The 23,901-nt window shown below is 39.9% G+C and overlaps 1 protein-coding gene across 5 annotated transcripts in view; it reads left to right on the forward strand.

Annotated features, from left to right (window-relative positions):
- The first annotated feature begins 757 nt into the window (after positions 1 to 757).
- TMX3 (thioredoxin related transmembrane protein 3) overlaps positions 758 to 23,901 on the forward strand; it is a 436,882-nt gene continuing 413,738 nt past the window's right edge. For 2 of the 5 annotated variants that reach the window (XR_004482431.2, XR_004482432.2), the window contains exons 1-8: positions 758 to 994; positions 1,996 to 2,050; positions 8,637 to 8,676; positions 9,889 to 10,012; positions 17,759 to 17,804; positions 19,371 to 19,451; positions 21,563 to 21,662; positions 22,355 to 22,432. Coding sequence is in view for 2 of the 5 variants with exons in the window: in XM_004268077.3 (XP_004268125.1) it covers positions 949 to 994; positions 1,996 to 2,050; positions 8,637 to 8,676; positions 9,889 to 10,012; positions 17,759 to 17,804; positions 19,371 to 19,451; positions 21,563 to 21,662; positions 22,355 to 22,432 (570 nt within the window). In the remaining 3 variants the exon portion in view is untranslated. Of the gene's footprint in view, positions 995 to 1,995; positions 2,051 to 8,636; positions 8,677 to 9,888; positions 10,013 to 17,758; positions 17,805 to 19,370; positions 19,452 to 21,562; positions 21,663 to 22,354; positions 22,433 to 23,901 lie in introns of those variants that run through there. The other 3 variants (XR_007471698.1, XM_004268077.3, XM_049698011.1) reach the window with 2 other exon arrangements.

Raw genomic sequence — 23,901 nt, forward strand, 5'->3', positions numbered from 1 at the left:
GGGTTGACATCATAATCCATTTCTGTTCTCATAACACACGTTCAATAATTGACTTAATCTAAATCCTCTGGTATTTCTCCTCCTATAAAAGTTTCATGTTGTCAGATGTAGTTCCCGCAGCAGTCACTACCGTATAAAACTAGACCGCTTTTATAAATTACTTTTGTTACGCAGAAAAACAGATAGCAATATAAATATTTTATGGTAAGTATTTTACTTATTTCAAAAATCAGGAAACTGAAACAAATCATCAAAAAAAAAAGTCCCATGATCAGCTTCATGTTTTCAGGCTTCAAGAGAAACACTTTTTTAAAGGGGACTCTTTGCAAAAACGCATTCATGGAGCAAAATGAGACAGACATCGCATTTTGCAAACAGGGCCAAAGAAAATTCCAAATTCATTCTGGAGACATATGTAAGATCACGCAGCACCCAGAGCCTTCCATCTTTCTACCCACTGCTAACACCCACCTCTTCCACGAATTTGATTGCTAACTGCTCAAGAGCAGCAGGTGAAAGAGACGGCAGGATTCAGCCTCAAGCGTTGCCAGTCTCCCTCAGCTTCCGCTCAAAGTCCAGCAAGCGTTTAACTTCCCGGAAACGCCCCCGACCCCCACGCACACCCACGCAACACTCCGCCCCCACAGGAAAGCGCCCCTACACTAGATTCCCACGATCCCCGAAGCGGTCCCCGGATCAGAGGCTTTGAGGATGCGACCGCGCAGGCGTCCCAGTTCTGCGCAGGCGCCGTAGTTCCGCGCATGCTCAGAGGCGGAGGTCGGAGGGGTCCTTGGAGGGTAGCGGAGCCCGGCCTGCCCCGCCCCCGCCGAGCTTCCCTTCCGGGCCCAGGCCGGCCGGCTTCCCTTTCCGGGAGCGCAGGCGGCGGCCGCAGGTGTCTCTTTCTCTCCACTCCGCAGAGTCGGCTCTTGCAGCTCCCCTGCGGCGAGCATGGCAGATCGGAGACGCGGGGCCGCCCTGCGGCTCTGTGCCACAGGTAAAGGCCGCGCGGGGCGATGCGGGCGGGCGCGGGGACCCTCCCCCGATGGGATCGGCTGCGGGGGCCTGGTAGGGTCTTGGCCCGGGGTGGGGAGAGGCCTGCGGGGCCACCGAGATGCCCTCCGGGTCCTGGGTCCCGAGACTGAGCGGACGCCTTAGGGTCCTTCCCCGGCGCAGCTTCGCTGGGCATCTGCGCCTTCCATTTGCTTCCGTTCTCGGTACGGCAGGAAGTTTCAGGAGCGCTGATTTCCGTCGATGGGTGTCAAGGATGCTGCCTTACCAGCTGGTGGCCAAACCTGCTTTGCCTTTAGGTTCTGAGTCTTGTCACATCTGAAGAATCTTTACCCACGCGGGGGCCAAGAGAGGGAGGTTCAAGGACGGGTCCTGGTCGGGCCTCTGGGGGCTGTGCGATGTGAGAAGTGACCTGCGGGCGTGTTGGCCTTTCTCATTCTCCGGCCGGCATCGAGTACCCTGGTTCTCACCTCAGTGTGTCCACTTACAGAGCAGCCGTTTAGTTCCCTCTACGTGCCAGGCACTGTTCTGTAATTAGTATTAGGAGCGTAGCTCAATTTTGTTTCTATCAATTTGGGGGCGGGGGGAACGGTATTTTGAATGGCGTTTGAACTTTATACTGAGAAGATAATTGTTACTAGAGAAAAAGAAATATAGAAGAACAATTTTCATCTCTACTCCAAAAAGATGGAATGGTAAAAAGGAAAAATAGGATGCAAATAAACATATATTTAAAGAGAAATTCGGTGTCTCAGATTTACTAGCCTACATAGAACTTGCTGTCACCATACGGTCGTAAATATTTATTAAACAGGTGAACTACAGTACTTATGCTTTTGCATCATTTGTGCCCTGGGATGGATGAATGATGAGTTTTTTGGTAGGCTGTAAAAAACCAAAAACATTTTATAGGTGAATAAGCATATAAGCCAAAAGATAAATCAGCATTTATTATACTGTATACATTTTGTCTTTCTTTTTTTTCAGTTTTTTTACTTGATATGGCTTTCTCTAAAGGATATGTAGAAGATTTAGATGAATCGTGAGTATATATTTTTTAAAATAGTATCTTCACTTCTTCCAACTGTTATGTTATCTGAATATTTGTATGAATCTAATATTTTTTTAAATAACACTTGTTTTATTGAGCACTTAATCTACACTACATAATCCGCTAATTCTGTATGGAGGTAGATTTTTTTTTTAAGTATAGTTGATTTACAATATTATATTAGTTTCGAATGTACTGTGAAGTGTGAATGTAATCTTTTAATAACAGAGACAGTAATGACCAATGCTGATGTAGCACCAGTTTTGTTCCAGGAGTTGCCCTAAGGGATTGTGCTCAAGAGTTTTATGAACAGTTATAAGAATAAAAAATTGGCAAACTCTTTTATCTTACCATTTTACCTGTACATTTGTTAAGTCTTTTGGCCTTAGTCACTACTGAGTGGGGGCTGGAATTTGGTAACCACACAGTAACACACCATTAATCGCAAGGCCTTGCTTATGGTAGGTGAGGAGTGCTGCTTCAGACCAAAATCCTGTGCGTGATTGATCTTTCAGAGCTGACCATAGGCAATTACAAGGCTTTTCCTGGCAGGCCTCCAGCGGGAAGCTGCCCTCCCCACACCAGACTTGGGGCACAGCCAATGCACTGCAGTCTCTGGAGGGAGTTGTAGTCATAGACTCAGGCCCCCAGGGCAGCCGTGCTCATGTGCGTGTCTTCATTCTTAGCCCAGTTGCCTCTTGCGAAGGCCTCCTTTTTGGGGGCCTCACCTAAGGCATTTCTTAGGAAAACCTCCTCTGGGAAACTCCTTATTGAGGGGTGTGGCTGAGGCACTTTTCTCCACTTGGACTCAGTACCCTTCTACTCCTGTCCTTTCCCTTCTCCCTCCCTCTGCCCATGGGTCCTGAGAGAGGCAGGAGCCTTTGGTTCAGGGCTGCTCAACAGTGAGGTGAATGTCTCCGACGGTGCTGCATTCGCCTGCCGCCTCGCCTCTTCCAGTTCCACTCAGAAAAATGGAACACTGAGGAGCTGGCACCTGTGTTCTCTGCCTCTTGGCTTGCACTGCCGTAGTAAGTGAATAAAGTCTTGATTGTGACTTTCAGTTTGGCTTGTTGTCCTAATTAACCACCTGTACACCACAGAATTGGTACAGCAGCAGGGTGGTCAGTTGAGCACAGTCCTGCTCTGGAAGAGCAGAAAGCCCAGAGATCCCACAGGGCACTCAGCAGCCTTGCTAATGGGTATTGGGGTGCCCTAGTGGATTGCTTATGGGCACTTTGATTCTCAGGGAAACCGTTGTTAACACAGAGGTGATTTTGTTAAACTTCATGGTGCCTGCAAGGGTGTGTCGCTCTAGACCTGATCCTTAAGAACGCCCCAGCAGCGTGACTTTGCTTAAGGAGGAGGAAGAAGCAGGGATAGGCAGGTGCGGATGCCCAAGACCCTAACCTTCCTCGGCCGGGTGCTACGTGGACTAAGGGTTTTGGCCCATCTGTAGCGAATTTCCAGTAACTGAAGAACACATGTGACCCACCTTCACAGAGGCTCAAGTGGCCCTGGAGGCCTCCTGGTGGTCTCCTGGGCCTGTGGGGAGGGATTAGGAACAGTGAGTAATGAGACTGTTAACCAGACTCAGAGTTCTAGGTTTGTCCTTTCTGTTCCTGTTTGTTACTGGACCCAGTTAAGCCTCCTCATGAAGTCAGGTCAGTCAGGCTGTGACACAGTCCAAGCCTTAACTGACAAATTTCTGGACATGGAAAAAGCCACCATGAAGAGCACAAAGGTTGACCAGCACAGAGTAACAGTAAGTGGGAACTGGGTGCCCTCTCTGGGATGACCCATGCAAGAGCCTTTCCAGAAGCTCTGAGTGAGGTTGCTCAGTGATGGGGTCTCAAAGGAGGAGACTGATAGGCTCCTTACCAAGGACCTCATGGCCAGGTACCAACCTGTGAGGGGTCTGATGGGCTTTTTCAAAGGTCAGCATGATGACAGCCCTGTGGCTATTAGGATTACACCCACCATCCTGCCTAGTAAGTCTGGAGACAAGTCAGAGAGTCCCAAAACCTTTACCCAGACCTTGACAGGGTGTTCGGTTGAGGCCTCTCTCCCCCCGGGGGCAGGGGCTGCCAAGGTCAGAGTTCATTGGGGAGGTGGAGGAGAACTGCACGTCTTGGGCCTTTTGGATATCAGTATACAGGTGAGTGTGATGCCTACAACCCCTGCTACCAGGAGGAGGAGGGTACGCATAATGCCCTCAGGTTTTGGGTCTGTGATGACCAGTGCCAGCACGCTTGCCCAGGCCCGGTCCTGGCTGAGTGCTTTTGGGCCCCTACTCGTCAGCCTGCTACCTGGCACAGATGTGTTAGCTGTGTGCACTCCTGCTGGCCTTGGTCCCCAAGCCCCAGTGGGGATTGCTGCACTTCAGGCCATCTTCCTGCAGCACTGGAAGACTGAACCTACCCGACCTTCAGCTCTCAGTGCCATTGTCTCCCCAGAACGGTGTTGGCTGCCTGGTGAGTAAAAGAAATAACTGAGCTGAAGGAAGCCAGAGTGCTCTGTGAGCCTTTTTCTATTCAGGAGCCCCCTATCCCCACCCCCCGACCCCCTTCTGGCCTGTGCACAAGGCCTTGGGTACCTGGAGACTCAACATTGATGACAGGTGGCTCAGTACCATGGTGGTACCTGACATCAGGAAGATGCTACTAGAGGGAGCTTGGTCTGTGGCATTAATGATGTCATGTGCCAGCATGTGTCTTCACTGGGCTGATAAGGATCAATTTCCTTCATTTGGAATGGATTCAACACACCTTTAATATCCTATGCTTATCTAAATTCCCTGCCTGTCTGCTCTCAGTAGGTAGGCCATGACCTGGAAAAACTTCTAGAGGGAGCACAGACCTTCCACTATATTGATACCAGCTCCTAGATTGCCCAGACATGGTCACTATCCAACAAGGACCCGACACCATGATGACTCACAGGTGGCAACATCGCTGGGCTGTTAATACCGACAAAGTGTAACAACTGAGATTCCTGGGGGGTGATCTGGGAAGCAGTACAACATCTCATTCTAGGAGATCATTACCAAACTCTTGGCCCTTTCTGACCCCCAGAATAAAAAAGGCTCAGGGATTGATGGGCTTATTGGGCTACTGATGTTGTCACATAACTCGTGCAGGGATCTGGCACCTATCTATCAGGTGCTAGAAAGGCCACCGCCTTTTAGCTGGGCACCAACCAACAGGATACTCTAGAGGCCCTTAGGCTGGCCACCAGGCTTCCCTTCTCCTGGGTCTCACTGGTCCGCATCTGCCATTTGAGTTACACATCTCAGCAACCTCTCAGTTCACTGATGGGAGCCTGTGGCAGAAGGACGACATCACAAACCAGCACAGACCTGGTAAGCCCCCCAAGTTGTCTGAAAGATACATAGCTTTTGAGAGGCAGTTACTGGCCTGTTGGCCCTTGGTGGACGAGTGTGGTAGTAGACACACGAGCAGATACTCTAATCATGTTGCTGAAGAACGATAGCTTTGGAATCTCATGAACTAGGAACGGCACCTCCAGGAGCTCAGCCGGAGTCTCACAATTCAGTGAAAAGGTCTCCCGAGTGTCCCTCCACCTCCCAGGAGTAACACCCAAGGAGCCACTGCCTCCTCTGGCCCAGGGGGGACCCAGACATAGAGACCTCCCATGCCACCTGTGGGCCTGGTTCACTGATGGCTCCTCCTGGGACGGAACTGGGTGCAGCCCACTTGCAACCTGAAAGAGACCTGTCCTTCCCAAGCGTGGTAAAGGACCTCTGCACAAAGGGCAGCTTCACGCAGTGTGGAAGACAGATCTGTCCTGCTGTTCCCCCCCGCTCCTTGCTCCAGCCCTTGCACATAGGCCCTGCCGTGTGTTTACCCACTCACTGGGCTCTGGCAAATGGCTCGGCCATTGGTTGTGTGGCATATAAGGCAGACCCCCTGTGAGGATGGGACATTGGGATGACGATCGGTTCTGCCCCTACTAAGTGTTTTGTTCCCTCCGTGGTTGCTCACCAGGAAGGGCCCTGTGCTGACAAAGGGAAATGACCAATGAGCATCCCGTGCTTGTCAGCTGAACACAGGAACTGAATTGCTCTCCACCCCAGAGCAAGCAGATGTGCAGCTAATTGCCTCCTCCTGGACCCACAAGAGGATGGCCCTTGGAAGTTCAGACACCGTTGTAGGTTGAGCTGGCATGCACAGACTGCCACTGCTGTGGGAAGACTGAACCAGCATGAAAAAGCCGTCCCGCTTGTCAGACCCTGGTCAAGGCTAAACATAACTACCCAGGAACACATTACTTCACGTTGGGCCAGGGCGTTCTCAGCAGATAGAACATGTTAGGCACCTCATCCCACCCATAGTATCCCCCGGATCCTGACTGCAGCTGACACGTCGTCTAGCCATCCCCATGCATTCCACTGACTCGGGCCACACTCTCAGGCCCTATAGGACGACATTAGTTTCCTATTCAGGTTCCCTGAGAGCACTGTATCTGGTAACAGCCCTGGATTTGCAGTCCAAGCTACACATCCGTGAGCTCAGTCATGGGGCATACAGTGGACTCTCCGTATCACCCCTAATCCATAGGGGTGTTGAGCATTTTAATGAACAGTTAAAGGACAGGTTTAATCAGCGGATGGGAGGGGACAAGATTACCACGGCCTGGATTACACAGCTCAGGCAAGCGGCCTGGGGGCTAAAGGCAGCAGTTCCCCAGTCCGGTACTTCTCATTAACCCTGCATGTGCAAACACGCTGTCTGCCCCTTCCTTTAATCGTATGCCCTTCTACAATTACGACACTTTCCACTCCATGTGGGGCCCTGTAAGGGACTTCTGTACCCTTCGACTCCTTCCCAACGACTCAAATTGGTGGGAGAGGAGGATGGCTGTTAAACATCAAGGAGCGGGAGACGGCAGACTCCAACATTGGCCGCTGCGTGCAGAGCATGGGGTTTTGTCTACAAAGACCTCAAGAATAATGACCATCAATTAGAGGGCTCTGGTTCAACAACTTGCTTAAGGTGGCCGTGACACTTTCCTGGGTAGCCCGACGAGATGAATATAAAATAGAATTTTTTACTATAAACCACAAGGGGAGCCAAGCCAAAATATTTGGGGGATTGATTAAGGGCGCTGTCCTTGTCCATGGTACACAGCAGACTGTGTTGCAGTTGTGTAGATGTGAACACCTTTGGACCTAACAGCTATGATATAGGGATATGTTCTCTTTGTCTTACCTATAGGGTTAAGAATCTTATTAAAATATCCCCACAGAGAACTTGTCACTCATCTAGTACAAATTGAATATAGATCACTGTGCAAGGCACTAGGAGATGAAACAAATAACACTCCTTCTCGCTTAGTGTATCTATGGTTGGATAATATGTAAGTAACTACAACGTGTGGAAATTGATGAAAATCATAAAGAGGGTAAAGATGATATGGAGAGATCGTTTCTAGCTCTGAGGAATTTAGGAAGGCATTACAGAGTTAGCAGTGCTTTTGGCTGGATAGGATTTGAATATGAAAGAATGTAGAAAGTCAAACATTGTGAATTTAGCTGTGGTAAGTACCATAGTCTGATTGGAAATCATACTCATATTTGAGTATGATTATATACTCAAATATATAATCATATATATTTGATTGGGTGCTTATATTTGAGTGGGAAGGTAAGTTGGAGCCAGAGTAGTGTAGCAATTTGTACTTTTTTTTGTAGGTGGTGGGAAGGGACCTAGAAAATGTCAAATAAGAGTAACATGATCAGAACTGTGTTTTAGGAAAATTCTTTGTAGAGTATTGTGTCAGGGCTCCCCAAAGCACCCCCAGCTTCACTGATTGACCAGGACCACTCAGAGGACTGAGCCTGTCGTGGAAGTCAGAGCCGTGATTTGTTACAGTGAGAGAACACAAAGGAAAATCAGCAAAGGGAAAGGGCACGTGGGGCGAATTCCAGGGAAAACCAGGAACAAGTTCCCAAGAGTCCTCTCAGTAGAGTCACACAGCACGTGCTTAATTTCTTCATCAGGAGTTGCAACCACAAGTGGGAAATGCTACCTACCAAGGACCTCATTAGAGACTCTGCCCAGGAATTCTTATTGGGGATTGGCCATGCAAGCACCCCTCTGCCTAGCCATTACCAAAATTCCAGACTTCCTGAAGGAAAGTAGCTGTTCATCACAAAACCACATTGTACAGCGGGAGACCAGTGAACCACCCTTCCCAGATGCCACCCAGGGACCAGTCCTGCAAGCAGACCTTTCTAAGGCTAACCCCTCAGGCCTGCTCTGTAATGCACAGGTATAAGTGGCAGAGGGGCTACAAGCTAAAGCATTTGTCTGTCTGTGTTTCTACAAAGTCCCACTTTAATTTTTTTTTTGACTCTTTACTCCTTATTATCATTTCTCTACTTTTATTAAGATGTTTAATGGATAAGATCTAGAGGTCTCTCAGTAAAAATAAAAAATTTTTGAAAGAATTTGTTCTATGCTCCTATATTTATCAATTTATTATCTTTACCTGTACTATTCAGTTGTAAAGTGGAAACCTACAATCAAAGATTTGTTTTCTTGTTTTTGTTTTTTAGATTTAAAGAAAATCGAAAAGATGACATTTGGCTTGTAGATGTGAGTATGTAAACTTTTTGTACTAAGTAACCGCCCCTACCATTTTAAGTGTTATTTTGCATTCTCTTCACCCCAATATGTAATAGACAGTACTAATGTATATTACCCACTTTGTTTGCTCAGGTAGTACCATTTGGGTTTTTATATTTAAGTGAACCTCAAAGCCTTAGGATTCCTGGCAGGGGAATGATGAAATTCAATGAGGTCCACTTGTGGATTATGTCTGAGGGAGATTATGGTGTGATTTTATTACAGAATTCACTCTTTATTTTTTCATATTAACCAAGAGATTGAGTATATTAATATCACTTGGCAGTCAAAATCATATTTTCATCTTAGTAGTGAACAAAATCAGATTTTCATCTTCCTTTCCTCACTTGGACGCTTTGAATGTATTTAAACCTTATGATGTTTGGGATTCATTTTGACATGCCTCAGTGAAAAAGTAGAGTGGCAGCAAAAGAGATGGAATGAGAATGGCAGAGCTGACAGTTATTGAAGCCAGGCAATGAGGCGTGAAGGTCCCTTGTTTAATTCTGTCTGTTTTCCTTTTGTATATGTTTGAACATTTCCATAGTGTAATATTAAAAGAGAGAGAAATCTTGTTTCATAAAAGTACAACAATCAGTTTGTTACACTATTTCACTGGAGGAACCTAACTACCACCCCAACCATCTGGTGATTCTGAAGAAGAAAGAACTAGGGTTTTAGTTTCATCAGCCTGACTTGTCACTGTACCAAACCAGTCATCCTGATGATTCCCCACGTCTTACCAGTGGTTACGCTTAGAACAGCAGAGGCACCTACTGTGTTGGAATTTTTGTAATAGAAATAAATTTTATCATTAACACTTAAGGGGTGTGCATATGATATATGAAGTGTATTTGGTGGTTTAATTTTATATATAACATGGACATACTTGGGAGCAAAGATGCTTTACTGTAAATTATCTACTTTAAATAGATATCAGTAGTCATTTAAACTTAAAGTAGGATCAGTGTTGAGGTATATCCTAGGAGATGACCTGTCTAGTTTGTGTATATGTGTGTTCTTTTATTTTGAAACCACTTTAAAAATTATATTTAGACTTTTTGTCTAAAATAGATTATTATCCAATCATTTAGTCAAAAAGATTCTTTTAAAATTAAGATTGATACCCAAAGTAGCACAGTATCTTAGTGGTTTTCTCTCTCTCTTTTTTTTTCAAACAAGTTTTATGCACCATGGTGTGGCCATTGTAAAAAACTGGAACCAATTTGGAATGAAGTTGGTCTAGAGATGAAAAGCATTGGTTCTCCAGTTAAAGTTGGAAAGATGGACGCTACTTCCTATTCCAGTAAGCATCTACTCAGTTTATCATTTTACTGTTCTCGTAATGAAAGTGTTTTAATTACATGAAGCAGTATTCAAGGTAAGAGGAAGAAATATATATATATATTTTTTAGCTCATGTAAACTTAAAATTATCTTAGAGATTTCAGACTATATTTTATGAGTTAGATGAATTAACCATTGAATATGTAATATGCAGTCTATGTTGATCTTATACCCAATATAGATGTATGAGCCATTTTCCTATTTTGAGCCCACTTGAGATAATCAGTTGCCTGAGACAGCCACAGAAATTTCAGTGTTGAACTCTTGATATTGCTGCATGGCTTAAGAGTGAGAGTTTGCTGTCTGAGTAGCCTGAATGGCATCGTAGAGGAGTAACGGGAACTCGAAGGACAAGCTGAGTTAGGATGAATACAAGTGAGAATTGGGAAAGTGTTCACATTAGAGAGAATATCAAACCAAAATCATAGAGGTGGCAAAGAGTTTAGTGAGTCTGTACCAGAGACTAGAAACTGGCAAACCACATCGCTGGACAGTCTGGCCTCCGCCTGCTTTGTACATACAGCTCGACTGGAACAAGTCACTCTCCTTTGTTTACCCTTATTCATGGCTGTTTTCATGTCCCAGAGGCAGATTCAAGTAGTTACAGCAGAGACTGTAGGCCCCACGAAGCCTAAAATATTTATTATCAGACCCTGTACAGATAAAGTTTACCAACACCTGTCTTAAAGGATTTGGGAAAAGGCAAAATTAAGTTTAGAGAAGTATGAGGTATCACACAGATTTGGAAAGAGCATGGCTTCAGAAAGTAGATCAAATACGGCTCTGCCTACTACTTTTGCCCTGTAGCATGGGGAAAGTTTCTTAACGTCTCTAAACTTTGATTTCTACACGGGTAAATATTTAATTATAATGAATTTTTTATTGGTTGTTTTGAGATTAGAGTGAGGTAGCACATGTACAGTCCCTTGTAGTATGCAATAAATGTAGGTTCCCTTTTCCTTTAATTAATGAAGAAAGTGGAAGTATGAAATGCAAAATGCATATTTCATTTTAGGAAATCAGCATTGTACTCTGGATATAAGTTTGGAACAAGACAGACGTACGTTTTAAGCCCAAGTCTATCATCTCTTACTTTTGTGGCTTTGGGGAAGTGCTTAACCTCTCTTAATTTTAGTTTCCCTGTCTAAATGAGAGAGTGATAATTCTCAAGGTTGTGAGGGCTGTATTAATATTTCTTATTCAAAACCCCTAGCACAATGGCTAGTACTTACAAGGTGCTAAGGGATAATACCAGATTTTAGGAACCTCTCAGGTGGGATAAAGTGTTTTGGATTTTATCAGTTGTCAATTGAGAGGTAATACACATTTTTGAGAAGGCATATGATTTGATAAAAATGTTTTTGAAAGAAGAACAGATGAAAAGAAGAACATTTAGAGACAAACAGATCATCTAAGTGGACTTTTGTATGCATCTTGGTATAGGGTGCTGGGAGGGCAGACTTGGGTGGTTGGCAGGGCAATAAAGAGGAAACAGTAATTCTTATAGACATTTGCAAGGGTTAAATCACGGATGTGCTAGATTGGCTCTGGTATAAAGAAAAACAATTGAAAATAGTGTAAGATTCCTAGCACAATTCACATTGAACTACATTACCACTGGTTAAATGGAAAAGAATAATACATTTAATTTTGTGTGCGTTTTCATGTTAGCAGCTGTTTTGAATTTGTGGTATTTTGCTTTATTGATGTTTGGGAATATGGGGAACTAGAGTGCAGGTGAGATGTTAGAACTGGAATTACTGAGTCACACAAGTGAACTGCTGTGACTTTGAGAGGGGATGAGATCTATGGCAGGAAGTTATCTTAGAAAGAGAAAGATAAGATAATATTCTTGAGTTGGTATTTCTTGAAATAAAGCTTTTACAGTGTTTAAGAAATTATTCCTTTTAACTGTTGTGAAAGTAAATTTTTGTGTCTAGGCATATATGTTGATTAGACATACATACACATACATTCGTCTATACAGTCATTCATTTATTTCAGTCAGTCAAAGGATAACTAATAAACATAAATAAATTGTCTGGTGTTTAGTGTTTGATGTCAGTGATGGATGAATTTTTTTTTTTTTTTTTTTTTTGCGGTATGTGGGCCTCTCACTGTTGTGGCCTCTCCCGTTGTGGAGCACAGGCTCCGGACGCACAGGCTCAGCAGCCATGGCTCACGGGCCCAGCCGCTCGCGGCATGTGGGATCTTCCCGGACCGGGGCACGAACCTGTGTCCCCTGCATCGGCAGGCGGACGATGGATGAATTTTTCATTCTGTTATAGAATCAAGAAGATGTTTTATGTGCTATGGAGAAAAGAAATATCATCTTCCTAAAAAATGTAGTTAAGTATTCAAAAACTACCGTCTAGAGATTACAAATAGATTTTTGGCATATAATTCTTAAAGTTTTCTTAAATATTTCAAGGCAGCTCAAATACAGGCATTTCAGTAGAACTTGGAATCAAATAGGTGAAGAAATTGAATTTCTTTTTTCAGGCTAGCTGTTGGCAGTATTCTGCATCTAACTATAGAGCACTAAAGGATTGGTTGTTTTGTACATGTTTCTTCCATCCCCGTAGGTTGCTTTTCAGACAGTATAGCATCGGTGTTTCCCAGGGTTTATTCTGCAGGCTGCCTGCATTAGGATTACCTGGGGTGCTCAGTATAAATTCAGATTTCAAAGGCCCACACCAACCCTACCAAATGGAAATCAGATTGAGTCATAAGAATCTGTATTTTTAACATGGACTTCAGGTGATTCTGCTGCACACTCAAGTTAGAGAATCACAGAGTAAAGTATTATTTTGATGGATAGTTATTTATAGGATCTCAGTTTAGGGTGGGATAGGATTATTCCGTGATTAAGTGTAGAAAATCTCTTAGACTGTTTGGTGGTAGCTTATTTCTCAATCATGTAATTGCAGTGATTGAAATAAATGCCATCACACTCAGTCCAACAAATCTCTGTGTATAGAAGTTTTGAACAGGAGGGATTTGAACTTTCATGATTTACCCTGCCCTGTGTGTATCAAAAATTTCTTGATGCATGGTTTTAATTAATAATATATCAAATAACATTAAAAAGTTGTATAATGTCCAGTATAAATTCACATATTATTTTAGCCTTTCTTTTTTCTACATATTCCTTCAAAAATAAGCACAAAAATTGTTTCTCATTCACCAGTTAAAATGTTATGATGTTACCTGTAGTCATGTACTGATTTCTATTATGAAACCACTGAAATTCCATTTATTCCTCAACCTAAGTGTGACATCATTTTATAGTAAAGATCATATTTTACCCCCCTTTCATGTATAAACTTTCAAGGGCATCTGGCCAATAACATTCTGATTCTGATTCTTAGATCTCAGATATATTTGCAGATCAGTCTTACCTTTCTAGATTATAAGCCCTTTTAGTCAGTGACTATATTTCAGGGTTGCTCAAACTTGGTACTGTTGACATTTTGGGCCAGATAATTCTTTGTTCTGGGGGGGAGAAGAGTTTTCCTATGCGTTGTAGGATATTTAGCAGCATTCTTGGCCTCTACCAACTAGATGCCAGTAGCTCCCTTCTCTCCCCACCCCCTAAGTTGTGGCAACCAGAAATGTCTCCAGACATTGAGGGCAAAATCACCCCCAGTTGAGAACCTCTGCATTATTTTATTCCTTTCCCATTTTAGACACATAGTGACACTCAGTAAACACTAAGAAAAATAGTATTTTTGAGCTGAAAAGGATTTCAGGTTGAGTTCAACTCCTCACTTTTTCCCTCCTTTCATTGTGTAGATGAAGTAACAGAAGGTAATTAGCAGTGAACTGACTTTACTAATTTCGGACATCAAAGTTAGCAACAGAATTAGGCCCAGAATCCAAGATCACCATGATTCAAAATCAGGCCTGTCTTAACCATCAAGTTCTTATCATTTCAAGGAGAAAACAAATGAAATAGGGAGCTTTATGCTTAACCTTATTTTCTGAACATTTAAAATTACAAAATTTCAGGGGAAGTTATTCACGTTGCAGATGGATTCTTCAGTTTGTAACGGAATTGATCTCAGGTTTCTTTTAAACCATTGTTCTTTGACAGGAAAAAATAAAGAACAAAAGATTTAAACTCAGACTTGAGTTTCAGCATCGGCCCTGCCGCCTAATCAATGCTTGCTTTCTAACAAGTTAACAAGTCTTCCGAAGTATTAGCTTATCTGAAAGGTAACATTAGCATCTGTCACCCCACCTCACAAAATTGTTTTGAGGGGTAGTTGAAGGCATATTAATGCCAATTATAAGATATCTACACATGCTAATTCTTATTAATATTTTTTGCACATTAGTGTGTCAACAGGTAATTACTTAACAGTGAGGTCAAGACCAAGAATAGAAGAAAATGGACTCAGCATTTGAGCATCTGTATGTGCTGAACTCTCTGTTAGATTCTTTTCCACACTTCCTTATTTTAAATACCACACATAGCCCTACAAGATGAGTGGTATCCCCAGAAGCGGAAACAGAATCCAAAGTGAAGGAGCTTATGCTGAGCTGCATGGACAATAAATGGAGACGTTGGAACCCTAACCTGGGTCATTATGTGCCTGTAACTCATGCCTTGCTGTGTGCCTCTTTAATTATACAATCATTTACATTTAGGAAAACCTACCTTTGAAGTTTTAGCAGTCATTGTCAGTTGAAATTCCGTCAGAGATGAAAGTAATGTTCAAAGAACCAAAGGGCTAAAGGGTGGGTGGTATCATCTCCATCTTATAGGTAAGAAAACTGAGGTCAAGGAAATTAAGTGATGGGGTTACGTGTGGAGCTGGGATTTTCTCTCTGAAGCTTATCATGAGAACCATAACGTCAGCTATAAAATACCACCACTGTATTTTCTCATTGATTGCATATTTCATTTTTTAAATTTGATTTGTATACAAATAAATTTTACACTAAATTATGTAAGCAATTGCTACTGGGCTGCGCCGCCCCCTCCAGTCAATTTTATTAGTCTTTATATTTTGGCAGTTTTTAATGAGGTTTAGTTGAAAGTAATAATGGCTTATATTTACCTGCCTTCTTAATTTGGGATGGGGAGCATTAAGAACATACATTACTGGGCTTCCCTGGTGGCACAGTGGTTGAGCGTCCTCCTGCCGATGCAGGGGACACGGGTTCATGCCCCGGTCCAGGAAGAATCCTGCATGCCGTGGAGCGGCTGGCCCCATGAGCCATGGCCACTGAGCCTGCACGTCCGGAGCCTGTGCTCCGCAACGGGAGAGGCCACAACAGTGAGAGGCCCGCGTACCGCAAAAAAAAAAAAAAGAACATACATTACACACATAATCTGTGTTTTTTCTTGGAAGAGGGCAATCTCAACAACAGCATTATTCAATTAGAATATGCTTGACCTGAAAATACTTGCAAATGATGTAACCAATAAGGGTTTAATACCAAAATATATAAACAGCTTATACAACTCAACGTAAAAAAAAAAACCTGGTTAAAAAATGGGCAGAAGACCTAAATAGACATTTCTCCAAAGGAGACATACAGATGGCTAACAGGCACATGAAAAGATGCTTAACGTCGCTAATTATTAGAGAAATGCAAATCAAAACTACAATGGGATATCACCTCTTACTTCTCAGAATGGCCATCATCAAAAAGTCTACAAATAACAAATGTTGGCGAGGATGTGGAGAAAACAGTTGTATACAGTTGGTGGGAATTAAATTGATGCAGCCACTATGGAAAACAGTATGGAGGTTCCTTAAAAAACTAAAAGTAGAGCTACCATATGATCTAGCAATCCCACTCCTGGGTATATATCTGGAAAAAATGAAAACTCTAATTTGAAAAAATACATGCACTCCAGTGTTCACAGGAGCACTATTTATAATACCCAAGACATGGAAACAACCCAAGGGCCAACAGATGATTGGCTTAAGAATATGTGGTATATATATACAATGGAATATTACTCAGCCATAAAAAGAATGAAACTCTGCCACCTGTAACAATGTGGATGGACCTAAAAAGTATTATGCTTAGTGAAATAAGTCAGACGGAGAAAGATAAATACTTTATGTTATCACTTATTTGTGGAATCTGAAAAATAAAATGAATGTGTATAACAGTGCTGAAACGGACTCACAGATAATAGAAAACAAACTAGTGGATACCCGTAGGGAGAGGGAAGCAAGGAGGGGCAAGATAAGAATGTGGGATTAAGAGCTACCAACTAGTATATATAAAATAAATAAGCACCAAGGATATATTGTACAGCACAGGGAAATACAGCCATAATAACTGTAGATGAAGTATAATCTATAAAAATATTGTCACTATGCTGTACACCTGAAAATAATATAATATTGTAAATCAACTATACTTCAATAAAATATGTGTGTGTGTATGTATGTATGTGTGTGTGTGTGTATATGTGTGTATATATATATACTTGACAGAGTAAGTCCTAAATTAGAGATAGGCACAAATAAATTATGTAATTGGTCTAAGTTCACATGACTATTCAGAGGCAGAACCTGTATCTTCATATATATATATATATATATATATATATATATATACACCAAGTAAACCATTGTTGATCACTGCCTGGAACCTTCTGGTCACCTCTCTCCATGCATTTAAGGGAGAAGCTCTAGAGTTGACAAGGGAAGGAGGAGAGATTTTCGATATTATTTGCCACTAATTCACTTTGTCTTTATTCTTGTGTATTGATGGGGAGTGATGAGAAACCAAAATTAATGATTACTAAAGTGATGAGTAAATCAGAACTCACATATAGAGGTAGTTTTCTGATACCCAGCTATTAAGAATATATTCTGGAAATAAAAGGAGAGATCATGTGAGTAAATACAGTATACTTTGCATATACTAGTATAAGTATATTGTATTTTGTCTACTAACTGAGAATATTTTATTTCTTCTTTCCTGTCCTAATTGCCTTGAATCTGTAAAGTAGTATAGTATTAATTTCCCATATTGATTATTATACCTCTTAAAGTCCAAATTCTCTGTTGTTTGCTTGTTTTCATTACTATTCTCCTTTCCCTCAAAAAGATGCCACTGTAGTGTGTGTCTCATTTTAATTAACGTGCGATTTCAGAATAATCTTTGAAATAACTGGAATTACTCTAGGTTATTACAGAAGCAGAAACTTTTAAAACAAGTAGATAAAATTGCTTTTAGATCATATATTAAATTAATTTTGCAACTATGATTTATGTTTTTAACATTAAAATACAAAGCATTTCTTTTAAGACTCAGAAAACACTAAAGGAAGAGACGGGCCTTTTTGAAGAAATATTTGTCCTGGAAATGAACTCAAATGAGGAGTGAGACATTATTTATATATGTGTGTGTGTATATATATATTATTTTTTTAAAACAAGAATATCTTTTAAAGTAAATACTTTAGAGATAAAAATTTACTCTTGGCATTTTTCTTTATTTTGTTATAGTATTTTTGTGTAGGTCATAAGTTGGATTATTAAGTAATTATTTTGTATGAGAATGTCATGTTTTTTCTTTTTTGTATGTGTTTATATTCTTTTATAAGAATTGAAAACAGCATATCTATATGGGTTTGTATAAATATATATTTTTTTAAGTAAAAGGCTCATTTATTACCTAGGTTCTCATTTTAAAAAAATTTAGAATTATTTATTCTTTTTCTTGTCAAGGCATTGCTTCAGAGTTTGGAGTTCGAGGTTATCCAACAATTAAGCTGTAAGTTGAGTGTTGTATGTTTATATGTGTATTTTTATTAGTTCACTCTACTTACATTTTATTACATTAATTTCTAGTAGCTTCCTTGGAGGACTGAAGATTTGGGTTCCACAGTTCTTTCTAGGTGCAGTGTGTGATCCAGGGAGAGGGACTTCATCCGTGCTTTTCTTTGCACTTAAGTTAATGTGTGGTTTATGGCTAATTCACCAAATGTGTTTTGAGTTTACTGTGACAGGTGCTGAGCAGGACAAGGTATACAGTTGTAAATTAGGAAAGCTCTACCCCTGAGGAGCTCAAGGGTATATTCTGTTTAACTTGTGAATCCTGTCTCTTAACAAATTTTACTTTTCTATGATTGAAATAGACTTATTTCATTAGAGATGAAAGAAAAGAGAATCAAACTGATGGATGTTAATTCTCATCTGTAGATGTTGATCACGTCTAAGACAGAGCATATATGGTAGAAGAAATATTGTGATAATTCTAAAGGACTTGTGTTTTATAATCATAATGTTATTGAATTTTCTTATGAGTTTAATCCTGATCTCATCCTTATTTCAATAATGTGGAGAGTTGAGGAATTATTTTGAAACTTATTTTATTTTTATTATAAAGTAAGTTATTTTAGTATTTTAAAATCTCAGATTTTAAAATTTGACTAACTTTAATTTTTTTATTTCTTGGATTTTGTGTTGGCCTCCCTTTCTTCCCCCACTGTTTAAAAATGTTTGCTAAGGGAATTCCCTGGCAGTCCAGTGGTTGGGACTCTTGCTTTCACTGCTGAGGGCACAGGTTCAGTCCCCAGTCAGGGAACTAAGATCCCACAGGCCACACGGCATGGCCAAAAAAATAAATAATATAAAATAAAATTTAAAACACACACACACACACACAAAATACTTCCAGAGCAGAACCTTTAAAAAAAAAAAAGTTTGTAAGCCTCTTTGACTTTCTTGTGTTCAGTAAATTATCTTTTCTATCCTTTCTGTTTAATTCTAGATGTTCTACTGTGCTTTCACAATTTTTTTTTAAAAATTTCAGTTAGTTGGACACAATTCATTGGCAGGCTTTTGGAAAATTATCTAATTTTCTAGAAGAGGTATTTTTATGCATTGTTTTACTCTTTAATCTTGGAACATCTGTCATGTTACTCTGATGTTGTATTGCTTAAAATTGGTTTTACCTTTACCAAAATAGTTTTAATTCCCTGTCCTTTCACGTACTTTTTAATAGAGAAGATAGTGAGAATTAAGCTTTGATGAGTTCTTGACTGTGAATGTATATATTTTTCATTTATCAGAAGGCATAGACACAATGCAGTTATCAAATACAGAGTAAAATATTTTCATGTAATTTTAATAAAATACAGCCTTTTTCTTTGCATTTTGGTTGTTGGTTCCCTGAAGCCAGTTATTGGCTGTTTTTTACATGATTATGCTACTTCTAAAACTCCACTGCATTTACTGTTTTATATGCTGTAATTTGTGTTACAGTAGAGAGTGATTATCATTAAATGTGAAAACAGTTGAAATAACCTAAACTTTTACCCTATTTTCTTTTTTTAAGATTAAAAGGGGACCTGGCGTATAATTACAGAGGACCACGAACTAAAGATGATATAATTGAGTTTGCTCACAGAGTGTCTGGGTAAGTTCTTATTATGAAGGGCCTTTACTATATAATATTAGTATTTGCAAGTTAAATGTATTTGAGTAGACCATATCGAACATACATATTTTTAGGTGTTTAGCCTAAATAAAATTTGTTTATTTATAAAGGAAAGCTGGGGTTGCATAGCATATGCAAAGAGCTCCTCGAGAGGAATAAAAGGGTCCATGATCTTATGTACTTGTTAGCCTCACATTTAAATTCACTTTGTCTATGGAAGAATATTTTCCCCAATGGATTTTTAATACATTTTCAAAACTTGATTACTTCTAACAACTTTGTGAATCTTAATTTTTTATTATAATTTTGCCTTTGTACTGCCTGGTTTACATTCATTTATTTTTCTTGTTATCAAATTTCAGTTTTAAGAGAAACCCCACAGTATTACATTCTAAATAAACTTGGGCTTTAATCCCTAGCCTTTAATACCAGAAAATACTTTTTAGATGCAGCTAAAATAATTTCCCTCATCTTTCACATGCTGCTTTATGCCAACTGTGAGGTATTATTGCACATTTCGCTTAGAAGGAATATAATTAGAACCCAGAGATCTTTTTGAGTTACAGATCTCTGAAGTTTTACTGCTAAGGAATCAGAAATTCTTCTGTGTTTCCTTTTGGTTTGAATGTGGTGATTTTTTTTTTTTACTCTACATCTTGCTGGTGTATAAAGAAAGTTGGTGCATATAATTATTTAATGTGATTATGTGTAACTTCTGGAAGAGGACATTTATCAAAATAGGTTAACCTACTTTGACTTTGAAAGTATGGTTGCTTATGAATTTGACAGGATGTATTATATTGATAGCTTTAAATAATTTTAAGATAAATTAACATATTGGAATGGATTTGTTGGGTGGCATGATACTATCTAGCTTAAATTATTTGAGAAAAGGCACAGAATTAGGAATGGTCTTTGTATAGTAAAGTTTGCAAAGCTTTAGTAAAGTATAATTTTCACTGTATTTTCTCGTTGATTGCATATTTCATTTTCTTTATTTGTCTTGTGAGTAAATAAATTTTGAGATAACTTTATATTACATGAGGGGGTCGCCAGTAGGATTATTTTATTCCCCTGTAGTTTAAATTAGTCTTTATGTTTTGGCAATTTTTAATGAGTTTTAGTTTACGCTTAAGATGGCCTTCTGATGTAACTGGGAGTGACTCTACTGCAAAGGGAATTTCAAGAGTCAGTTCTGGAGTTGCATCACTTACTAGTTAATTACTAAAGTATTAAAATAGAGGCTGGAATATAGTGATGCAATGCATTTAAAGAATTGTGTGTTTCGAAAATGTTTGCCTTTGCAGAATACATTTTGTTCTTTTTTGCAAATGTGATGGAGTAAAAATCTAATAATATAGATCACACTAAAAAAAGACTGCCTCTTAGCTTTTAATAGTATTTCATAAGTGATATGTTTTATAATCTTTGGTATAATTCATTTCTCAGCCTATTTGGCTTTGAAAATGACTGTATAATAAAACTTTTTGTAGTTTTGTTTTCTCTTCATGAGATTCTTATATGCTATTATGACTACCACTTTCCATTGTATTTTTCCTGAGAAGAATAACATACTTAGGAAACATTTTAGATTTTAACCTTTATAGTGTGTTTTGAAACTAGCATTTAAATGGTCAGAGTAAGACATAAACATTCTAAACATAATATTATAAACTCCTGGAATAGTATTTCAGAGTGTGTTTGTGTGAATGATCTTTCGAAAGGGAGAAAAAAAATAATTCTCATGCGGATTGTTTTGTTTTTAGCTGAGGATTCTAAATGGATTATAGTTCCATCTTTGCCTATCAAAACATTGGTTAAGATGATACTCTCTAAAGGGATGTATTTAAAGCTTATTTTTTAAACTGGTAGATTAAATTGTAGGTACTGTATTTTTATTATATGGGTATAATAGTGGTCATGGGCCATAGTTTATTAGAGTTATGTAGATTGAATGATATACTTAAAATGCAATTCGTACAATATTAAAGCTTTGTAACTTTAGATAGGATGACATATAAATAGGAGTAAATTATGTACTACCCTTAGTTCAAGTGCAAGTTTTTTTGTTTTGTTTTATTTTCAAACAGGGCTCTAATTCGGCCACTTCCAAGTCAGCAAATGTTTGAACATGTGCAGAAGAGGCATCGTGTATTTTTTGTTTATATAGGTGGAGAGTCACCTCTGAAGGTATCAAATGATTTTATTCTTTAATCCACAAGCACAGATATATTGTAATTTAATTTTCTGTATAACGAGGGCTTCACCAAAAACTCAGGACTTATTTCACTCTTATTAGAAATACTTTAGTTGAATCTAAGTATTTTTATAATAAAAACACTTCGTCATATACCCTCTATAGTATTTGCCTTCATGAAACAGAATTGAGTAAAAAGTGGGTGGGTGTTGCCTGTGTTAGTATATTTCTTCTGTTGACCTGGTTATGTAGATTTTGTATTGCTTTTTAGCATTTTGAGTCTTTGAAACTGCAACATGCAGTTTGAGTGTAAACTTTTTAAAAGCAAAAGCTCATTGTCTTAAGATTATTGCATGTATGTATGTTTGTGTTTGCATGTCAGACACACACATCTCTTCCTATAATCATCATCAAATTAAATTAATAAATATGAATTGAGCTTGTTATATTTAATGAACTTTATTTGAAGGCATATAAAAGCACTTAGTTACAATGGTCTTTTGCCTTAGAAACAGTTTATTTCATTTCCTTATATTTAATCTTTTCACATGAAAAGACTTAAGGTAGCTAATTGTGATGATACTACTTAGCAGTGATACTACTTGCTCTGAATGTTTAATGAGGAATGAATTTTGATCTTGATTAATATTTAAAAGTCATCTTTTTTCTGTTTGTATCTTCACAGGAGAAATACATCGATGCTGCTTCAGAATTAATTGTATATACGTACTTTTTTTCTGCCTCAGAAGAAGTTGTCCCTGAGGTAATATTTAAAGTTGGATTTTAAGTAGTGTATTAATTACTATATATATTAAACAACTGTTTGTTGTCCTTTAATTGTGTGCCATGCACAGTTTTAAGTCCTGGATTATTGATGGCAAGCAAAATCATCAGGACCCTGATAGGATGGAGTTTACGTTCTCATGGGTGGGGGAAGTGGACTGAGTTTTAGTATTGTAAATAAGAGCCTTCCCTTGGGTCCTCAGACTGAGATAGTGGTCCTCGGTAAACAAAGCTATAAACAGGATATCATAACTGCTCTAAAAAATAATAAAGAAGCAGTGTGATAGTAAGGACATTTAGAGGTGGGATGGCTACTCTTGTTTGATTGATCAAGAAATGTCTGTCTGAGGAGAAAATACATCTGAACTGGGACTTACGGGATGTGAAGGAGCCACGCACTGATCTGTGGCCATAGTAAACCAGAAACAAGGAACAGACATTACAGATGGCCAAGATGAGAACCTGCCTGGCATAGTGGAGTAACAGAGCCATAGCCAGTGTGGCTGAACTGCAGTGAGAAAGGAGATGGGAGGTAGGCAGAGGCCAGTGGAGGCCTTCTAGGTCAGGGCCACGCATGTGAGGATTTGGTCTCAAGTTCATTTTAAGGACATTACTCTGTGCTAAGTGCAGACACAATTGGATCAGGATGAGACTAGATCAGGAAGCTCAGTTGAACTCTTGAAGTAATCTAGGATTTAGGCTTGAAAGTTATTAAGAGAATTAGGAAGAAGTGAAAGAATTGTATTTGGAGATAGAATTTTTTGAGCTTGTTCTAGAGGAAAAGAGGTGCATCAAGGATGACACTTAGGTTTTTGGCCTGAACAACTGGTTAGATGGTGGTGTTATTTATGAGCTGGGGAATACTGGGGAAGGAACAAGTTGGAGTATGGGAGGAGAGATGGTGTTTTGAAGGTTTATTTTACTTTAAGTTGACGTATTAGGCATCCAAGTACAAGCATCAGATAAGGGTTTGGAGATAAGTCACGGCTGAATAAATGAAATAAACTTCTTAGACATGGGATGCAAATCTGGGGGGAGATAAGAGGGTCCAGGTCCTAACAGCAAAGGACAATGAGAAGAGATTGCCAGTAAAGTAGGAAAACAAGGTGAATGGGAAGCCAAGGTAAAAAGTGTTTAAGGAAGGAGTGGCCAATTGTGCAAGATGCTGTGAAGCAACCAAGGTGAGGAGAGGAAAGAACCATGGTGTTTGTCCCCATAGAGGTTGTTGGTGGTTTTAAGAGAAACAGTTTCAGAGGAGTAATGGGGACAAGTGACTCACTGGTGTGATATCAGAGACTGGCTCACTCAGGGATACCCTTGAAAGGGAGAGATGCTGAATGCTGTGAAATACTCCCAGGGTACCTGTGTGGATGAGTTGCCAACCATGGGTGAATAGAGGCATGCTGGATGGTAGAGCCTCACCTGAGAGCTTTACCACTGCCCTTACAA

The sequence above is a fragment of the Orcinus orca genome, chromosome 15 (genome assembly GCF_937001465.1).
Source record: "Orcinus orca chromosome 15, mOrcOrc1.1, whole genome shotgun sequence".
Lineage (NCBI taxonomy): Eukaryota > Metazoa > Chordata > Mammalia > Artiodactyla > Delphinidae > Orcinus > Orcinus orca.